Here is a 15,441-nt window from a genome sequence, read left to right as displayed (position 1 = left end):
ATCTAGGTTGTTTCCATGTCCTGGCTATTATAAACAGTGCTGCAATGAACATTGGGGTACATGTGTCTATTTCAATTCTGGTTTCCTCGGTGTGTATGCCCAGCAGTGGGATTGCTGGGTCATAAGGCAGTTCTATTTGCAATTTTTTAAGGAATCTCCACACTGTTCTCCATAGTGGCTGTACTAGTTTGCATTCCCACCAACAGTGTAGGAGGGTTCCCTTTTCTCCACACCCTCTCCAGCATTTATTGCTTGCAGATTTTTGGATCGCAGCCATTCTGACTGGTGTGAAGTGGTACCTCATTGTGGTTTTGATTTGCATTTCTCTGATAATGAGTGATGTTGAGCATCTTTTCATGTGTTTGCTAGCCATCCGTATGTCTTCTTTGGAGAAATGTCTATTTAGTTCTTTGGCCCATTTTTTGATTGGGTCGTTTATTTTTCTGGAATTGAGCTGCATAAGTTGCTTGTATATTTTTGAGATTAATTGTTTGTCAGTTGCTTCATTTGCTATTATTTTCTCCCATTCAGAAGGCTGTCTTTTCACCTTGCGTATATTTTCCTTTGTTGTGCAGAAGCTTTTAATTTTAATTAGATCCCATTTGTTTATTTTTGCTTTTATTTCCAGAATTCTGGGAGGTGGATCATAGAGGATCCTGCTGTGATTTATGTCGGAGAGTGTTTTGCCTATGTTCTCCTCTAGGAGTTTTATAGTTTCTGGTCTTACATTTAGATCTTTAATCCATTTTGAGTTTATTTTTGTGTGCGGTGTTAGAAAGTGATCTAGTTTCATTCTAGGAATAGAAGGAACATACCTCAACATAATAAAAGCTATATATGACAAACCCACAGCAAACATTATCCTCAATGGTGAAAAATTGAAAGCATTTCCCCTAAAGTCAGGAACAAGAAAAGGGTGTCCACTTTCACCGCTACTATTCAACATAGTTCTGGAAGTTTTGGCCACAGCAATCAGAGCAGAAAAAGAAATAAAAGGAATCCAAATTGGAAAAGAAGAAGTAAAACTCTCACTGTTTGCAGATGACATGATCCTCTACATGGAAAACCCTAAAGACTCCACCAGAAAATTACTAGAGCTCATCAATGAATATAGTAAAGTTGCAGGATATAAAATCAACACACAGAAATCCCTTGCATTCCTATACACTAATAATGAGAAAGTAGAAAAAGAAATTAAGGAAACAATTCCATTCACCATTGCAACGAAAAGAATAAAATACTTAGGAGTATATCTACCTAAAGAAACTAAAGACCTATATATAGAAAACTATAAAACACTGATGAAAGAAATCAAAGAGGACACTAATAGATGGAGAAATATACCATGTTCATGGGTCGGAAGAATCAATATAGTGAAAATGAGTATACTACCCAAAGCAATTTACAAATTCAATGCAATCCCTATCAAGCTACCAGCCATATTTTTCACAGAACTAGAACAAATAATTTCAAGATTTGTATGGAAATACAAAAAACCTCAAATTGCCAAAGCAATCTTGAGAAAGAAGAATGGAACTGGAGGAAGCAACTTGCCTGACTTCAGGCTCTACTACAAAGCCACAGTCATCAAAACAGTATGGTACTGGCACAAAGACAGACATATAGATCAATGGAACAAAATAGAAAGCCCAGAGATAAATCCACACACATATAGACACCTTATCTTTGACAAAGGAGGCAAGAATATACAATGGAGTAAAGACAATCTCTTTAACAAGTGGTGCTGGGAAAACTGGTCAACCACTTGTAAAAAAATAAATGTAATTCTTAATAAAACTTCTAATAAAGCAATTCAGATGCTAGACTTACCAAGTTTGCAGTTACAGAATTTAATAGTATAAAGTTTTCAGAGTTGACTAACAATTTTGGGGGGCTTCCCAGAAGGCGCTAGCGGTAAAGAATCTGCCTGCCAATGCAGGAGACTTAAGAGACACGGGTTCAATCCTTGGGTCGGGAAGATCTCCTGAAGGAGGGTACAGTAATCCACTCCAGTATTCTTGCCTGGAGAATCCCAAGGACAGAGGAGCCTAGCAGGCTATGGTCCATAGGGTCACAAAGAGTCAGACATGACTGAAGTGACTTAGTGCGCACGCACACACACACACAGCACACATGCAATAATATAAATTTTTTAGAGTTGACTAATAATTACCATCTATTTTTATGGCAATAATTCTTAGTTTTAGTGTTTTAATAATAAGAGAATCCAGTGTTAATGCTTCCCCCCCAAAAGAAAACCCACAAAAACCAAAACAACCTACCTTAACAATTTCCAGACAGCAGTGGTAAGTTTCAACTTTCACTTGCGGCAAAGGGTGAGACAACATCCGTAGAAACACCTTCTGACTTTCTCCCTGTAGTAAAGGACTGGCCTGCACGGACTTCCAGCTGGTAGGAAGGTAAACATCCAAGAAATCTAAGGCAAGTAAGTTACTAAACATGACATTGAAAAGCACAGTGAACGGGATTTCTTCCCACTCCAATTCCTCCACCTGGGGTCTTCTTTAACCAACCTGGAATTAATATTTAGCCAAGTTTACTTGTTTTAAGTAGACTTAAAACAAGGTGGGCTTCCCAGGTGGCTCAGTGGTAAAAGAACATGGAAGATGAGAGTTCGATCCCTGGGTTGGGAAGATTCCCTGGAGAAGGAAATGGCAACCCACTCCAATATTCTTGCCTGGGAAATCCCATGCTTAGAGGAGCCTGGTGGGCTACAGTGCATGCGGGGAGCAAAGAGTCAGACACGACTGAAGTAACAGCACATGACTTGCTTTAAGAAAGAGAATATTCTCTCTTAAAGAGTACAAAAAAAAAGTCTTTAGAAAATTATATTTAGAATGTAAAATGGTATAGCCATTATGGAAAACAGTATGGAAGTTCCTCTAAGAACTAAAAATAGAACTACCGTATGAGCCAGCAGTCCCACTGTTAAGTATGTAACCAAAGGGAATGACATTGGTTTCTCAAAGAGATATCTGCAGTCCCATGCTCACTCTAGAATTATTCACAATAGCCAATACATGAAAATAATCAGTGTTTAAATATGTACAATGGAATACTGCTGTTGTTTAGTCCCTAAGTCACGTCCAGCTCTTTGCAACCCCATGGACTGTAGCCCGCCCGGCTCTTCTGTCCATGGGGTCTCTAGGCAAGGATACTGGAGTGGGTTGCCATTTCCTTCTCTACGCAGTCTTCCTGACCCAGGGATTGAACCTGTGTCTCCAGGACTGGCAAGCAGATTCTTTACCACTGAGCCACCAGGGAAGCCCCATAATGGAATACCATTCAGCCTGAAAACAGAAGGAAATCCTATTATTCATGACAATACAGACAAAGCTGAACAACATGCTAAGTGGCATGGGCCAAGAAACAGAAAAACAAATACTGTATGATCTGACCTATATGTGGAATCTACAAAAGTCAATTCATAGGAGCAGAATGTAGAACTGGTGACTGCCAGGGACCAGATGAAATGCAGAGATGTGGGTCAAAGACACAAGGTTTCAGTTACACGGGGCAGGTAAGTTTTGGGGACCATGGTTAATAATGCTGTCTTGTACACTTGATATGTATTAAGAGTAAATCTTCAATGTAGTTCTCACCAGGTAATTATGTGAGGTGACTAACTTGACAGAGCAGGAGAGAGATAGAAAAATAAATTCCATATTTAATGGATATTTATCACCATGGAATTTACTCTATCCAAAAGCAATGAAAATACTAGGTTTTAAAGCAAACTCTGCTCCAATGTCCCCAAAATAAGTTAATCAATGCATTCTGCTTTCCAAAAATCTATATAAAAGATAGGATAATGAAACTTACATTTAAAAAATCCTCAATTCAAGTTATTAATTACAATGTTAAAGATAAATTAACAAATTTGGACACTTATTTGGAAAGACATCAGAAAGTGTAAAAATCTAAGGATAATTAATGTTGATTACAAGCACATTTCTAATTTACTCCTGAAGAAAACATTTAACTGTCTAATGCAGCTATACACCCACAGTTTAAAAATCAGAACATATAAAAGCAATTTAAATGAAAAAATAATAAGACTGAAAGCCAGTTTCATTTTCATTGTCCCTAAACTTACACACACACACACACCCCATATAATAATATAACCATAATAAGAAAAAAATTACATTTTTGAACAAATGGAGATGATTTCCTTTATTAGGGGGAAATGCTGATGGTAGGAAAAGCTACGTAAGGCTTGATCTGCCAGCTCCACTAACTCTAAGAGATTCTTTTCTCCCTAAAAAAGAAGCAGAATGCAACAGTAAATGTCAAGGTCATATACAGTAAGATTCTCAACAGCTAACAAAGCAGCTTCAAGAAATTGGATCATCCAGAGGCCCTGAGCCTGTTCACATTTGCTTAAGTCAACCGTCTCCACAAGCAGACCGAAAAGGTCAGCCTCAGAGGAAAAACGAGGAGAAAATGCCCAACTCAACAGCACCTGAGGCTTTATTCTATTCACCTCTGAGTGGCATGTTCTTTGACGGTGAGCCTGTGCCCTTGTCTCCCTATTAACTGCAGCTCAAGGCAGGACCCGTGTATTTTAAGATCTACCTCCCCCTTCTAACATCCTGACAGGTTCTAGGAAAACAGGGTACGATCAATACATGTGTGATTAACTGGCCATGCAAAATGCCACAGGAATAATTCAACTAAACAGCAATTCAAAATTCTCTCATGGAGGAAGCAAGATACAGTGGCATCAAGGTGAAGGGAAAAGAAAATAACAATAAATAATAATTGGTAAATAAGGAAAATTTAAAATATGAGGTTCCCAAAAAGTCCACTGTAGGGGCCAAAAGGAGTAAGAATTTTGCTCCTAATTTTTCAAAATCTTCAGGACCCATTTTGGTATATCAGACAGTAAACAACTACTGAAGCAATGCCTATTTTAAAACTCATTAACACTTTCATTTAGAAAGTGCTACTTATTTATATTATTTAGATAACATACTAAGTAATATCCTAAAAGGGATAAATAACAAATACATAATTACTACTGTAACAGGGTACCGAAAGTAGACCTTCTACCTTACAATGCTGTTCATAATTTTATTTAACAAAAGAACAAGCTCTTTATATAAATAAATAAAGATCTATAAAATATTAAGGGGAAAATATGCCTACAAAGAAGCACTAAATTTGCCCTTATAATTCTGTGTATGTCACTTGTCACACTGTTCACACATTAAACCACTTCAAAGAGGAACTCAATCTAATAAAAATACTGATAATAATTGTTCTAAAAAAATACCACTGGTCTCGTGAAAATACACCATTCATTAAGCCAAATCTTCATTTTTTTTAATATAAATCATATCCTTAATCTTATAATTGGGCCATTAAGTAATAATGAATCCTATCCCAAAGAATTCAATTGTTAAATGTCCATCAGTTTGAAAACTATAGGTTATATTTTCTAAACATTTTATTAAAGGAATTTTAAGGAGACGTTAACAAAACTTTTTACCTCCTTCCCAACATCAGACAGGAAGTTACAGGTACACTCAATTGAATAAGCAGCCTCTGCAGTTTGTTTATAAATACTGTAGTTTTCAGAATTCAGCTGTTCCAAATAGGCCACAACAGCTTCGTGAATGTCTGGATATTCCAAAGAAACTGGCATATCCAAAGAAATAAAAAATAATGCTGCTGACATAGGTTCCGGTAAAAAGCGGCTTGCCTTGATAAATTAAGAAAAAAAAAAAATTAACCATTGTCAGATAAATACAGTAAACTATAATCTTAATGCACTTCAACTCTCTTTTAGTCATTTTCTCTCACAAAATCTGTGCTTTTCCAAAGAAAATTCTATCCCCCAAGACTTCATTTACCTCTACACTCTTGTTCAATGCAATTTTTTCTAAGCCTAAAATACCCCAAGTCCAAATTTCAACTCCTTTCCAAAGCCTGGGGTCCGGGATACCTCCCCTCCCCCATAGCAACCCTTAGCATTCCTCTCCCCGGAGCCCACACCTTATGCTTAACAGGAGAGAGCAGAAGAGAAGGCACTAGGCCTCTCTCTCTCTCTAAGTGTCCCGCGCAGGCGCACACAGATGGCCAGGAAAAAATGCAGCAAACCCCTGAGGAGACAGCCCAGGGCTTACTAACTACACACTGAATTGAACAGCACTACATCAAGTATAACTATACACTGATTTGAACAGAAATTAATTTCTATTTGGTTTTGTGTTTTAGAAGGGAAAGGAGAAATTCAACATAATATTTAAAACAGTTTTAGAACACTCACAAAAAATTGACCTTTAATTAGTATAAAATCAAGGGGCCCGTTTTATAACTTAATTGATTCAAAACTAAGAAAACCCTGTTAGATTTTTTCTTTTAATGATTCTAGCTTTGTGATAGGATTCTATGCATCAACTAAGAAAATGAAAAGGACTGAAAACTCAACACTCAGAGAAAACCATTTGAGAAGAGCTCCGTACTATGCTGCCTTTATTTTAGTAGGTTTGGTCATAATATTTTCATGGATAACCTATTTTAAGGATAATCACTGTCTGAAGGCCTAAGAGCTAAATCAGCTAAACAATGCTTTTACATGAAATAAAGTTGCCAAATGAAAGTCAAAAACTAAAGGAATCAAAATTGTATGTTACTAAGCATGGGAAAAAAAAAAAAAAACTATTAAGACAGCAGCCATTATAAAGTCAAGAGAAATTTCTCTTATTCTGTGAAGAACACTCCTAATGGAAAAAAGAGAGACACTAAATCACCTCTTGACTCATTATTCGCTCCCTTGGCAAACACTCCCTGAGCCCCCACTGTGCGCGGGTACCATTTCAGCTCCTAGGGACACAGCGGGAAGAGACAGAACCTCTGCCCTCACAAAGCTAACATTCCAGCGGAGAAAGCAAAGAGTAAGCCACTTGTCAGGTGCGGCTGGGGGTGCTGAGAAAATTCTAAAAACAGGAGACAGGAAGGATGGACAGGGACCGAGAAGTGACAGGAGGGGGCGCAGAGGAAGGACTCTGACAAGGCAACATGTAAGTGGAGACCTGGGAGTCAGGAGCCACGTGGACATCTGAGGGAAAAGCAGCCACAGCGCAGGGAACAGCGAGTACAAAGGCTCAGACATGGAGCATCTTTGGCAGCAAGGAGGCCAGCAGACCTAGCGCGGGGCGATGGCCTCCAGGGGCAGTGGTGCCAGATCAGGGAAGGCTTTAGGTCATCAAAAGGACTTGTCCTCCAAGGGGGCACTGGAAGGTTTCGGGCAAACATCATGATCAGTCCAAACGAACAGGTGGAAAAGGGCAATGGTGGAAGCTGAGAAACCAAGGAGGAGGTCAGTGCAACAACACAGGCAAGACGGGATAGCAGCTTCAACTCAGGCCGTAGCAGTGGGAGTGGTGAGAAGCACTCAGGTTCTGGACCGATGATCAAAGGAAAAAGACACTTTGTCCAGGGATTGGACCTAAGTGTATGAAAGACAGGAATCAAGGATGCCTGTAAGGTTTTCTCATGATCAACTACCAACCAGAATGAAAGTGTCATTTACTGAGATGGGAAGACCACAGGAAGAACACACTTGGGAGAGCAGTGAAGAACTAGGCTTGGGACCTGTTAAGCTGGAGATATGAACGGTCAAGGGAAGATGTAAGAAGGATATAGTATATACATAGGACTTTGGGGTTTAGACGACATATGTGGTCTGGAAATATAAGTTTGGGAGGTGTCCCCAAATAAATGGCATTTAAAGACTCAAAATGGGATGGCATTTCATGAGAGGCATGGCCTGTCTTGGGGTTCTGCCGCTTTAAGAGGTTAAGACGACAAAGAGGAATTAGCTAAAAAGAATGAGTGAGGTGGGCACTGCACTGAGATAGTAAATCCTAGTGGATCAACTCCAAAGACGCTGTGTTCTAGTTTAAAAGAGCTTTCTCTGACTTTAGGCAGAAAAATATAAATAGCTGACATGAGGATTAAACAAGTAAGAGTATGTGGTATATCCCACTCAATAAATATTAATTTCCTCTCTTTCCTCTTCTCACCCATCACTCAGGAATTTCTACATTCCTACATCTGAAACTCATCTCAGGAACTCAGAGCACCAAGGGAAGGGTGTACATTTAATCCTCGCAAGGGCCAGAGGACCCGTCACAGTTTACACCCCAGACTGAAGACGGTAGTCCTCCAAGCATTAGTCACATGTCAGTGAGGTGGGACTAAAAGTGAAGATATTTCAGTGGAATGCCATTACCACCATTAGGTAAAAAAGAGTCAACATCATTTGTTTCACCAATTTGATTTACCCAAGCAGAGCACTTTTCATAAGATTACCAATGCCTCCTTTTAACCTGTATGTGGATATTCTCCAAATTCATCTAACAACCAGCAATTATCAATTTCAAAAAAGGTCTTCCAGGGCATTCTGTCAAAATGTTAAAATTCAGGAAATCCTTACATACAGTCATACTATCATTTTCCAACTTCCAATTACATATTTGGTAAGTGGCAACTCAAATATTTAAAAGCTCCTTTCAGTGTAGAAAGTTTCAGAGTTCAGATTCAAGTTCAGTTTCTGGTGGGCTAGCAACAGGCAGAGGGCAGCAAAACCTTGTATTTTTATCGATTAAAGGACAAATTTAACAGCAACGGAAGAAGAGCACTTTTGTTTAAATTTCACTTTAAAGTTCTCAATCAAAGCAATTATAACCATCTATAAGCTGATACTTTCATTAAAATCTCTTCATTGACCCATTTACTGCTCTAATGAAGTTCCAAGCTATATATTTAAGAGAGCTACCAAAAATTGCAGATATTGATTTGCCTTCAAAAACAAGAAAAGTAAGTATCTTAAGAAAGCAAAAAAGTCATTGAGAGTTGGCTTTACATTATTCTATACAAATAAATTACTGATTTCTATTTTAATTGATTCTTGCCCAAATAAGCATATAGATGAAAAACATCTATAATCAAAAAAGCAAAAATTAAGCTCTATGGTACAATTAACAAGTAACTTTTCCAACAACTTTCAACATATAGAATGTTGAGTCTGGTAACACTTAATAAGTTATTATAGCACTATTAAGTTTTCATTTATATGATAGTATCTAAAGTGAGACACCTATATTTCAAATGTAATTCCAGTCTTTTATGACTAAAATCCTTCAAATTCTGTTTATGCTTTGGGACTTATTAAATTAAAAGATGCTTGCTCCTTGGAAGAAAAGTTATAACAAACCTAGACACCGTATTAAAAAGCAGAGACATCACTTTACCGACAAAGGTACATACAATCAAAGCTAAGACTTTTCCAGTAGTCATGTACAGATGTGAATGTTGACCATAAAGAAGGCTGAGTGCTGAAGACCTGATGCTTACGAACTATGGTGCTGGAGAAGACTCTTGAGAGTCCCTTGGACTCCAAGGAGAACAAACCAGTCAATCCTAAAGGAAATCAACCCTGAATATTCACTGGAAGGACTGATGCTGAAGCTGAAGCTCCAATACTTTGGCCACCTGATGCAAAGAACCAACTCACTGGAAAAGACCATGATCCTGGGAAAGATTAAGGACAGGAGGAGAAGGGAGTAACAGAGGATGAGATGGCTGAAAGGCAACACTGACTCAATGGACATGAGTTTGAGCAAACTCCAGAAAATAGCAAAGGACAGGGAAGCCTGGCGTGTTGCAGTCCATGGGATCACAAAGAGTCAGATATGACTGAGTGACCAAACAACAACAAATGCCTTGGAAAATTATCACTGTTTAACAGAATGTTATGCTTCTCAGAAATATAACGACTAGGGAATAAAAGTTAAAAATAAAATCAACAGAAATGATGTTACTTTTCCCTAAAGCAAAATACTATATTTAAAGTTTAATGTTTTAGTCTGATTTTCTCAGATGGCCTGGTAATATATTACATATATTGCATATGTGTTATTAAATGGAATTTAGACTACGTGCTCTGCAGATTCTAGGAACCAAAAGGGAAAGTACCTATAACAAAGAACAAGAAGACACAGGAAATAGTTCTTTAGCTACATTAATTTCTCCCATACCTTCAGCTAAGCATGATGCCACACCCTTTTTTTGCAGTAAGTCCACTGCACAACACTTGCATATGAGTCATTTGAGATATTTTTACTACTAACATTCAAATGCAGAGATATATCCTCCAATTAAAAGTACAGTCAGTAAGAGGATTTAAAAGAAACAGTCACGCTGATTAAAATCACATTTAACATACAGTCACATAATGGAGTAATATTTTGTGATAAAAATTAACAACCTGCTACAAGCAACAAGGATGAATCTCAAAAAAAAATCTTGAGTGAGTAAACACTTTGTAAGTCTATTTATATAAAGTTCAAAAACAGACAAATTCTTCTATGGTGACAGATGTCAGAAAGGAGTTTAGCTGGGGGTGGGGGTGAGGGCATGAGAGATAAAGGACAGGAGGGGGCGGTGAAATGCTGGCCATGTTCCACCTCATGTTTTGGGGTGGTGGTTATTTTTTAAATAGAGATATAGTCACTTAGAATGAAGACAAAAGGAGAAGGGGGCAGAAAAGGATGAGATGGATAGACAGCACCACTGACTCAGTGGACATGAATCTGAGCAAACTCTGGGAGACGGTGAAGGACAGGGGAGCCTGGCGTGCTGCAGTCCACGTGGCTCCAAACAGTCAGACACAAGTTAGTGACTGAACAACAACACAGTCACTTAGTAAGAATGTACTTTTCTAAATATGCTTCACAAGAATTTTTAAAAATCACCTTAAAAAAAAAAAAACTTTACAAAATGAGTGCTTTTTTCTATCAACTGATTTGTCAAAACTAGTCAAATATGCTAAAATTAGCCGTTTCTCAACTTCTACATTTCCAGTATAATCTCTGTACACTGTGAAATGATCAGAAGGAATTACAACAGGGACCGTAACACCCGGTAAACTACAACTAAGCCACACTACCCACCTTACCTTTTCCACAGGGAGCAGCGTCTGCAGGAGCCGGACGGCAAACAGCGAGATGCTGACAAAGGCCATCCTGTGGTGCACGACCAGCGCCTCCGGCTGCTCCAGACTGACGCTGCTTTTATGGTAGCACATGGTATCTCCAAGGGACGCCAACACCACGAGCAGCTTCTCTTTCTGCAAACGTTTAAACACCAATCAGGGACCACAGTCAACTGCAGGGGCCAGTATGCGAATGTCATGGAGAATGACATAAAATGCTATCATTAAATAACACAAATGTACTCCTCTCGGTAAGAATAAACAATACATGCTGAGATTCTTTTAATGGCAGGAGAGAATAAGCAACACACCTAAATTTTTTAAAAGCTACAAGTTTTAAGAAATTAACATGATGAACTCTAATAATAAACAAAATATAAAACCTTAAGGGACCATAAATTCCTCCTAGTTTCTCATGCTTAATTGTTCCAACTTTGAACATTACATGTAAACCTCCCATCCAGTAACTTACTGGACTTATTGTCTCCTGAACACAGTGGTAAGTATGTGGGGGAAAAGGCACTAGTTTAGGAGACATGGTCTCTGCCCTCAAAGGGATCCCAAATTTACTTAAGACATGAAACAGGCACAGCCAAATAATTTAAAAAACAATGAAATGTTAAATTATATAATCTCTCTTCAGGAAACAAGGCCGATTTAGAGCAAATGTTCCACCATCATAAATTTCTAGATAGCTTACGACTCCAACAGTAGTTGTATCTTTTAAACTGAAAAGTACGCGTAAAGTATGAAGAGACAAGACTGGCAAATCATAACAACATGTATCTATAAACGTCCTGCTAAAAGGACAGCATTAGGAGACGGCAGAAGAAAAAAAAACACTGTGGTTCTCATCTCAACTTTCCACAGAAAAGATATGAAAACTAAAATGAAAAATTATTTATACACAGTAAACCTGTCACATGGATCATTCGATAAATCTAAAATATGGCACCAAAAAAACCCACCTACAAAACAGAAACAGACTCACAGACAAGAGAACAGACTTGTGGTTGTCACGGGGGAAGCAAGGAAGAAAAGGGATGAAATGAGAGTCTGGGGTTGGCAGGTGCCAACTATTCCATTTAGAATGCGTAAACAACAAGGTTTTGGTGTACAGCACAGCGAACTATATTAAATATCCTGGGATAAGCCATAATGGAAAAGATTATTGAAAAAAAGAAAGTATATATGTGTATAACCAAATTAGTCTGCTGTGTAGCAAAGATTCAAACAGTATCATATATCAACTACACTTCAATTAAAAAAATTAGTGTAGTGAAATATGAAAGAAATCTCTAAGGTATAAATAATGAATAATTCAGAACAAAAGAATTCGATAAAGTGGTAACTGTCTATTGATGAAATGTGTAATAGACAGTAAAGACACAACACAAATGAGTCTTTGTGGTCTGAATAATACAAATATCAAGCAAAACCTGAAGTTGGATTTTAGGTTTTAACTCAATCTTTTTAAACTTAATAAATTAAACAGATATAAACTTCGGTTCAATTACCCTTCTTGAGCCCTTACTGGATACCAAGCCCCTCTCTCTACAATCTTTCACAATCCTCGCAATTTCACTTGAGCTTCAACCAGCAACTCTTCTAACAAACCGGGAAATCTAAGTTACCAGCTCACAGCAGGTCAGGCAGGAATTTAGAAGGAATGAGTAAGAAAGAAGGAGCAAAGACTGCTTTTCGTGACAGTGAGTGACAGCAGTGACAGAGAGGAAAAGGGCAAAAGTTGAAGAGAAGCAGCCCCAGGAGTCTGGAGTCAGCTGGCAAGGGGAAGAGAGCCTCACTCCATGAGCCTAACTTACCAGGCCAATAAGGAAAAATAAACACAACTTCCTAGCGAGGCAGAGGAGAGATGACATCCTTCAAGTCTTCTAACGTTTACAAACACTTATCAATAAATTTTAAATTTTAACAAAATATAACAATTTCAGTGAAAATATTTTATTTGCTTCAAGTGAAATAAAAATATTCAATTTATAGAGAAAAAAATTTCTTTGACTATGCTTACACAAACTGAGTTATGGGATTTCATGAGTGTTATTAGCAATATTTGGAAAGCTCTAGAGAGTTTATTACACATCTTCAGGTATTAAATTACTGAACTGCTCAACTTTTATTATATTGTTCCTTTAACGACATAACAAAAATATACCTCTGTTTTCTTTTTAAACTTTGAAAGAGTAAGGACATTAAGAAATTCTACATAATTGTCTGCTTCTATTAATATATAGCCTAAAGGAATGACACTTTTTTTCCTAGGGAGCATTTTTTTCCTTTTAAATAAGTGGATCAAATATAATTTCAAGCAGTACTGTTTTATTTAACATTTCTAACATACCAATTGGCTCTTGTACAACAGATTTAACCTTTAAAGTAAAAATAATTCATTGAATCATAAAAGATCAGCAGCCAAAAGTTAAAAGTGAATGACTAACTTTTACAGATAAATGCTCTGGCCAAGAAATTTAAGCTATTTTAAGAAGCAACTGATAAAACATTCTTCACACTTCTCAGGAAAAACTCACTTGTTGAAAATCTTCAATATGTGAAAATCTTCTAAAAGTACTACAAAATAGTGGGATAACCTTAAGAACTATCAGAAAACTAAGATTAAGAACTATAATCCCTATTTTATAAACAAGGAAATTGAAGGGCACAAAACAATTTATTAAACCTATTGTAAAAGATTTAAATCCTTTTTCTTCTCAAGAGATTTGTGTATATAAAAAAATTGGGGGATTTCTTCACACATAGATACTGGTATAAAGTAAACCAGGATTTTATTTAGTTTTTCTGTTTTAACGTCTATACACAAGGCTTTCAAGCAGCCTATAGCAAAGATCAATAAAATGTAGACAGATCTAGGTAGGTCAAAATAACATAAAGAGGAAAAAATGGTAACTCTAGGAAGCAATATATATATTTTTATGACTAATAAATTTTACTTCCAATTCTCTGATGAAGGAAAAAAAAAGGAAAAGTGAGGCATAAGTTACAAATTTACATTAATAGAAAAACAGAACACCAGTTCTACCCAGAAAAGCAAGCTCATTAGATGATAATTTGAAATTAAAAGATATAAAAAAGCAAATGATTTATGATATGCAGGAAATGTAAAAAATGATATGGTTTCCATTACATGGAAGCCTGCATTAAGTGTAACTGAAGTGACTTAGCAGCAGCAGAATCTCTTGAGAAATAGTCGATTCTAGACACTGTGCATAAAAGCCTGGGATCTATTGCATCTAAAACAAAGATTTCAAAGGCTAATGAGACAATGAAGCCAGCTTGAAAGGACCAAGATAAAACAAAAGACTGATACTGTTACCCACGCTGCAAGGAAAACCTTGAGTCTCACCATATCTATTGCAAAAAGACTGCTGTCATCCCACAGATGTGCTGAAATCGCTTCACCAATAAGCACCACAACTTCTGCGAGCAACTCCAGAACTCTTATTATCATCTGTCTACTACCTGGGAAACAAACAGGAGAAAGAAGGGGAAAAAGTTAACTTCCGGGTAAAGCTGAATAGCATACTGTACAATCCTCTGGTTAGCTAATGCCCCCAAATTCCTATTTCTCTTCTTATTTTTTGGTGTCTTTAAAACTGTTAAGAGAGATGACTAGGGAAACCACAGTATACAGTCACTATTAGGCTTCTGTTTCAATCGTAACACTATTCAGCTACAAAAAAATCAAATGTGCTCATAAGTAGGAAAGATAGCCAGGAAGAGAATAACAATATAACTAAAAGCACTGTGAGACAGAGTAAAGTAAGTTTTCAAATTCAGAGACCATCCATGTTACCTGTAATATGTCGACAAGGCACAGGTCAGTTGAGAAGATATGGTCTAATAAATTCCCCACTTAGGACTAGGAGGTTTAAGCCTTGTCATGAATTAGTAGTTTCCCACACAAGAGTTTGGGAAACCTACACTCACCTTAAACTCTAAAAACGTTCCAGAAAAAAACGGTGCTGTTAACGCACCTGAGCAGCCTCCTTCTCCACAGAGAAAGAACAACAAAGGAATTCCACCACCCATAATCCTAAGCGAGGTGAGTATTCAATCAGGACTTTCCTGCCCCACATACCAAAGGTCAATTTCTAATGAATGAGAGTAAAACAAACTACCGGATCATGAGGGCCCAGATTAATTGCTTCATTGGAACAGCTGGAGCAAATTCTCTTAGAAATCTCTTATGACATTGAACAATTACAAATTAAGCAATAATGTGCCTTTACCAAAGGGCAAGAGAACATTTAGAAAATTTTATGTACCATGATACAGCTTTATAATTATCAATCTGACTTTCTACAGCAAATTAAGAAAAGGTTAAATGCAAAACCATTAAATCTAAAAGTGTTCTCCTCAGTACACCATGCAGACAAACA

The 15,441-nt window shown here is 37.3% G+C and overlaps 1 protein-coding gene across 1 annotated transcript in view; it reads right to left on the bottom strand.

The window, feature by feature from the left end:
- Window positions 1–15,441, bottom strand: part of RTTN (rotatin) — a 108,944-nt gene that overhangs the window by 77,187 nt on the left and 16,316 nt on the right. The window contains exons 10-14 of the mRNA XM_068993831.1: window positions 14,406–14,521; window positions 10,991–11,161; window positions 5,516–5,728; window positions 4,170–4,282; window positions 2,283–2,409 (exon numbers count right to left, since the gene is read on the bottom strand). Coding sequence (XP_068849932.1) covers window positions 2,283–2,409; window positions 4,170–4,282; window positions 5,516–5,728; window positions 10,991–11,161; window positions 14,406–14,521 — 740 coding nt within the window. The remainder of the gene's footprint in view (window positions 1–2,282; window positions 2,410–4,169; window positions 4,283–5,515; window positions 5,729–10,990; window positions 11,162–14,405; window positions 14,522–15,441) is intronic.

This window comes from Capricornis sumatraensis, chromosome 21 (genome assembly GCF_032405125.1).
Source record: "Capricornis sumatraensis isolate serow.1 chromosome 21, serow.2, whole genome shotgun sequence".
Lineage (NCBI taxonomy): Eukaryota > Metazoa > Chordata > Mammalia > Artiodactyla > Bovidae > Capricornis > Capricornis sumatraensis.
This window is presented reverse-complemented; position numbering and strand designations above follow the sequence as displayed.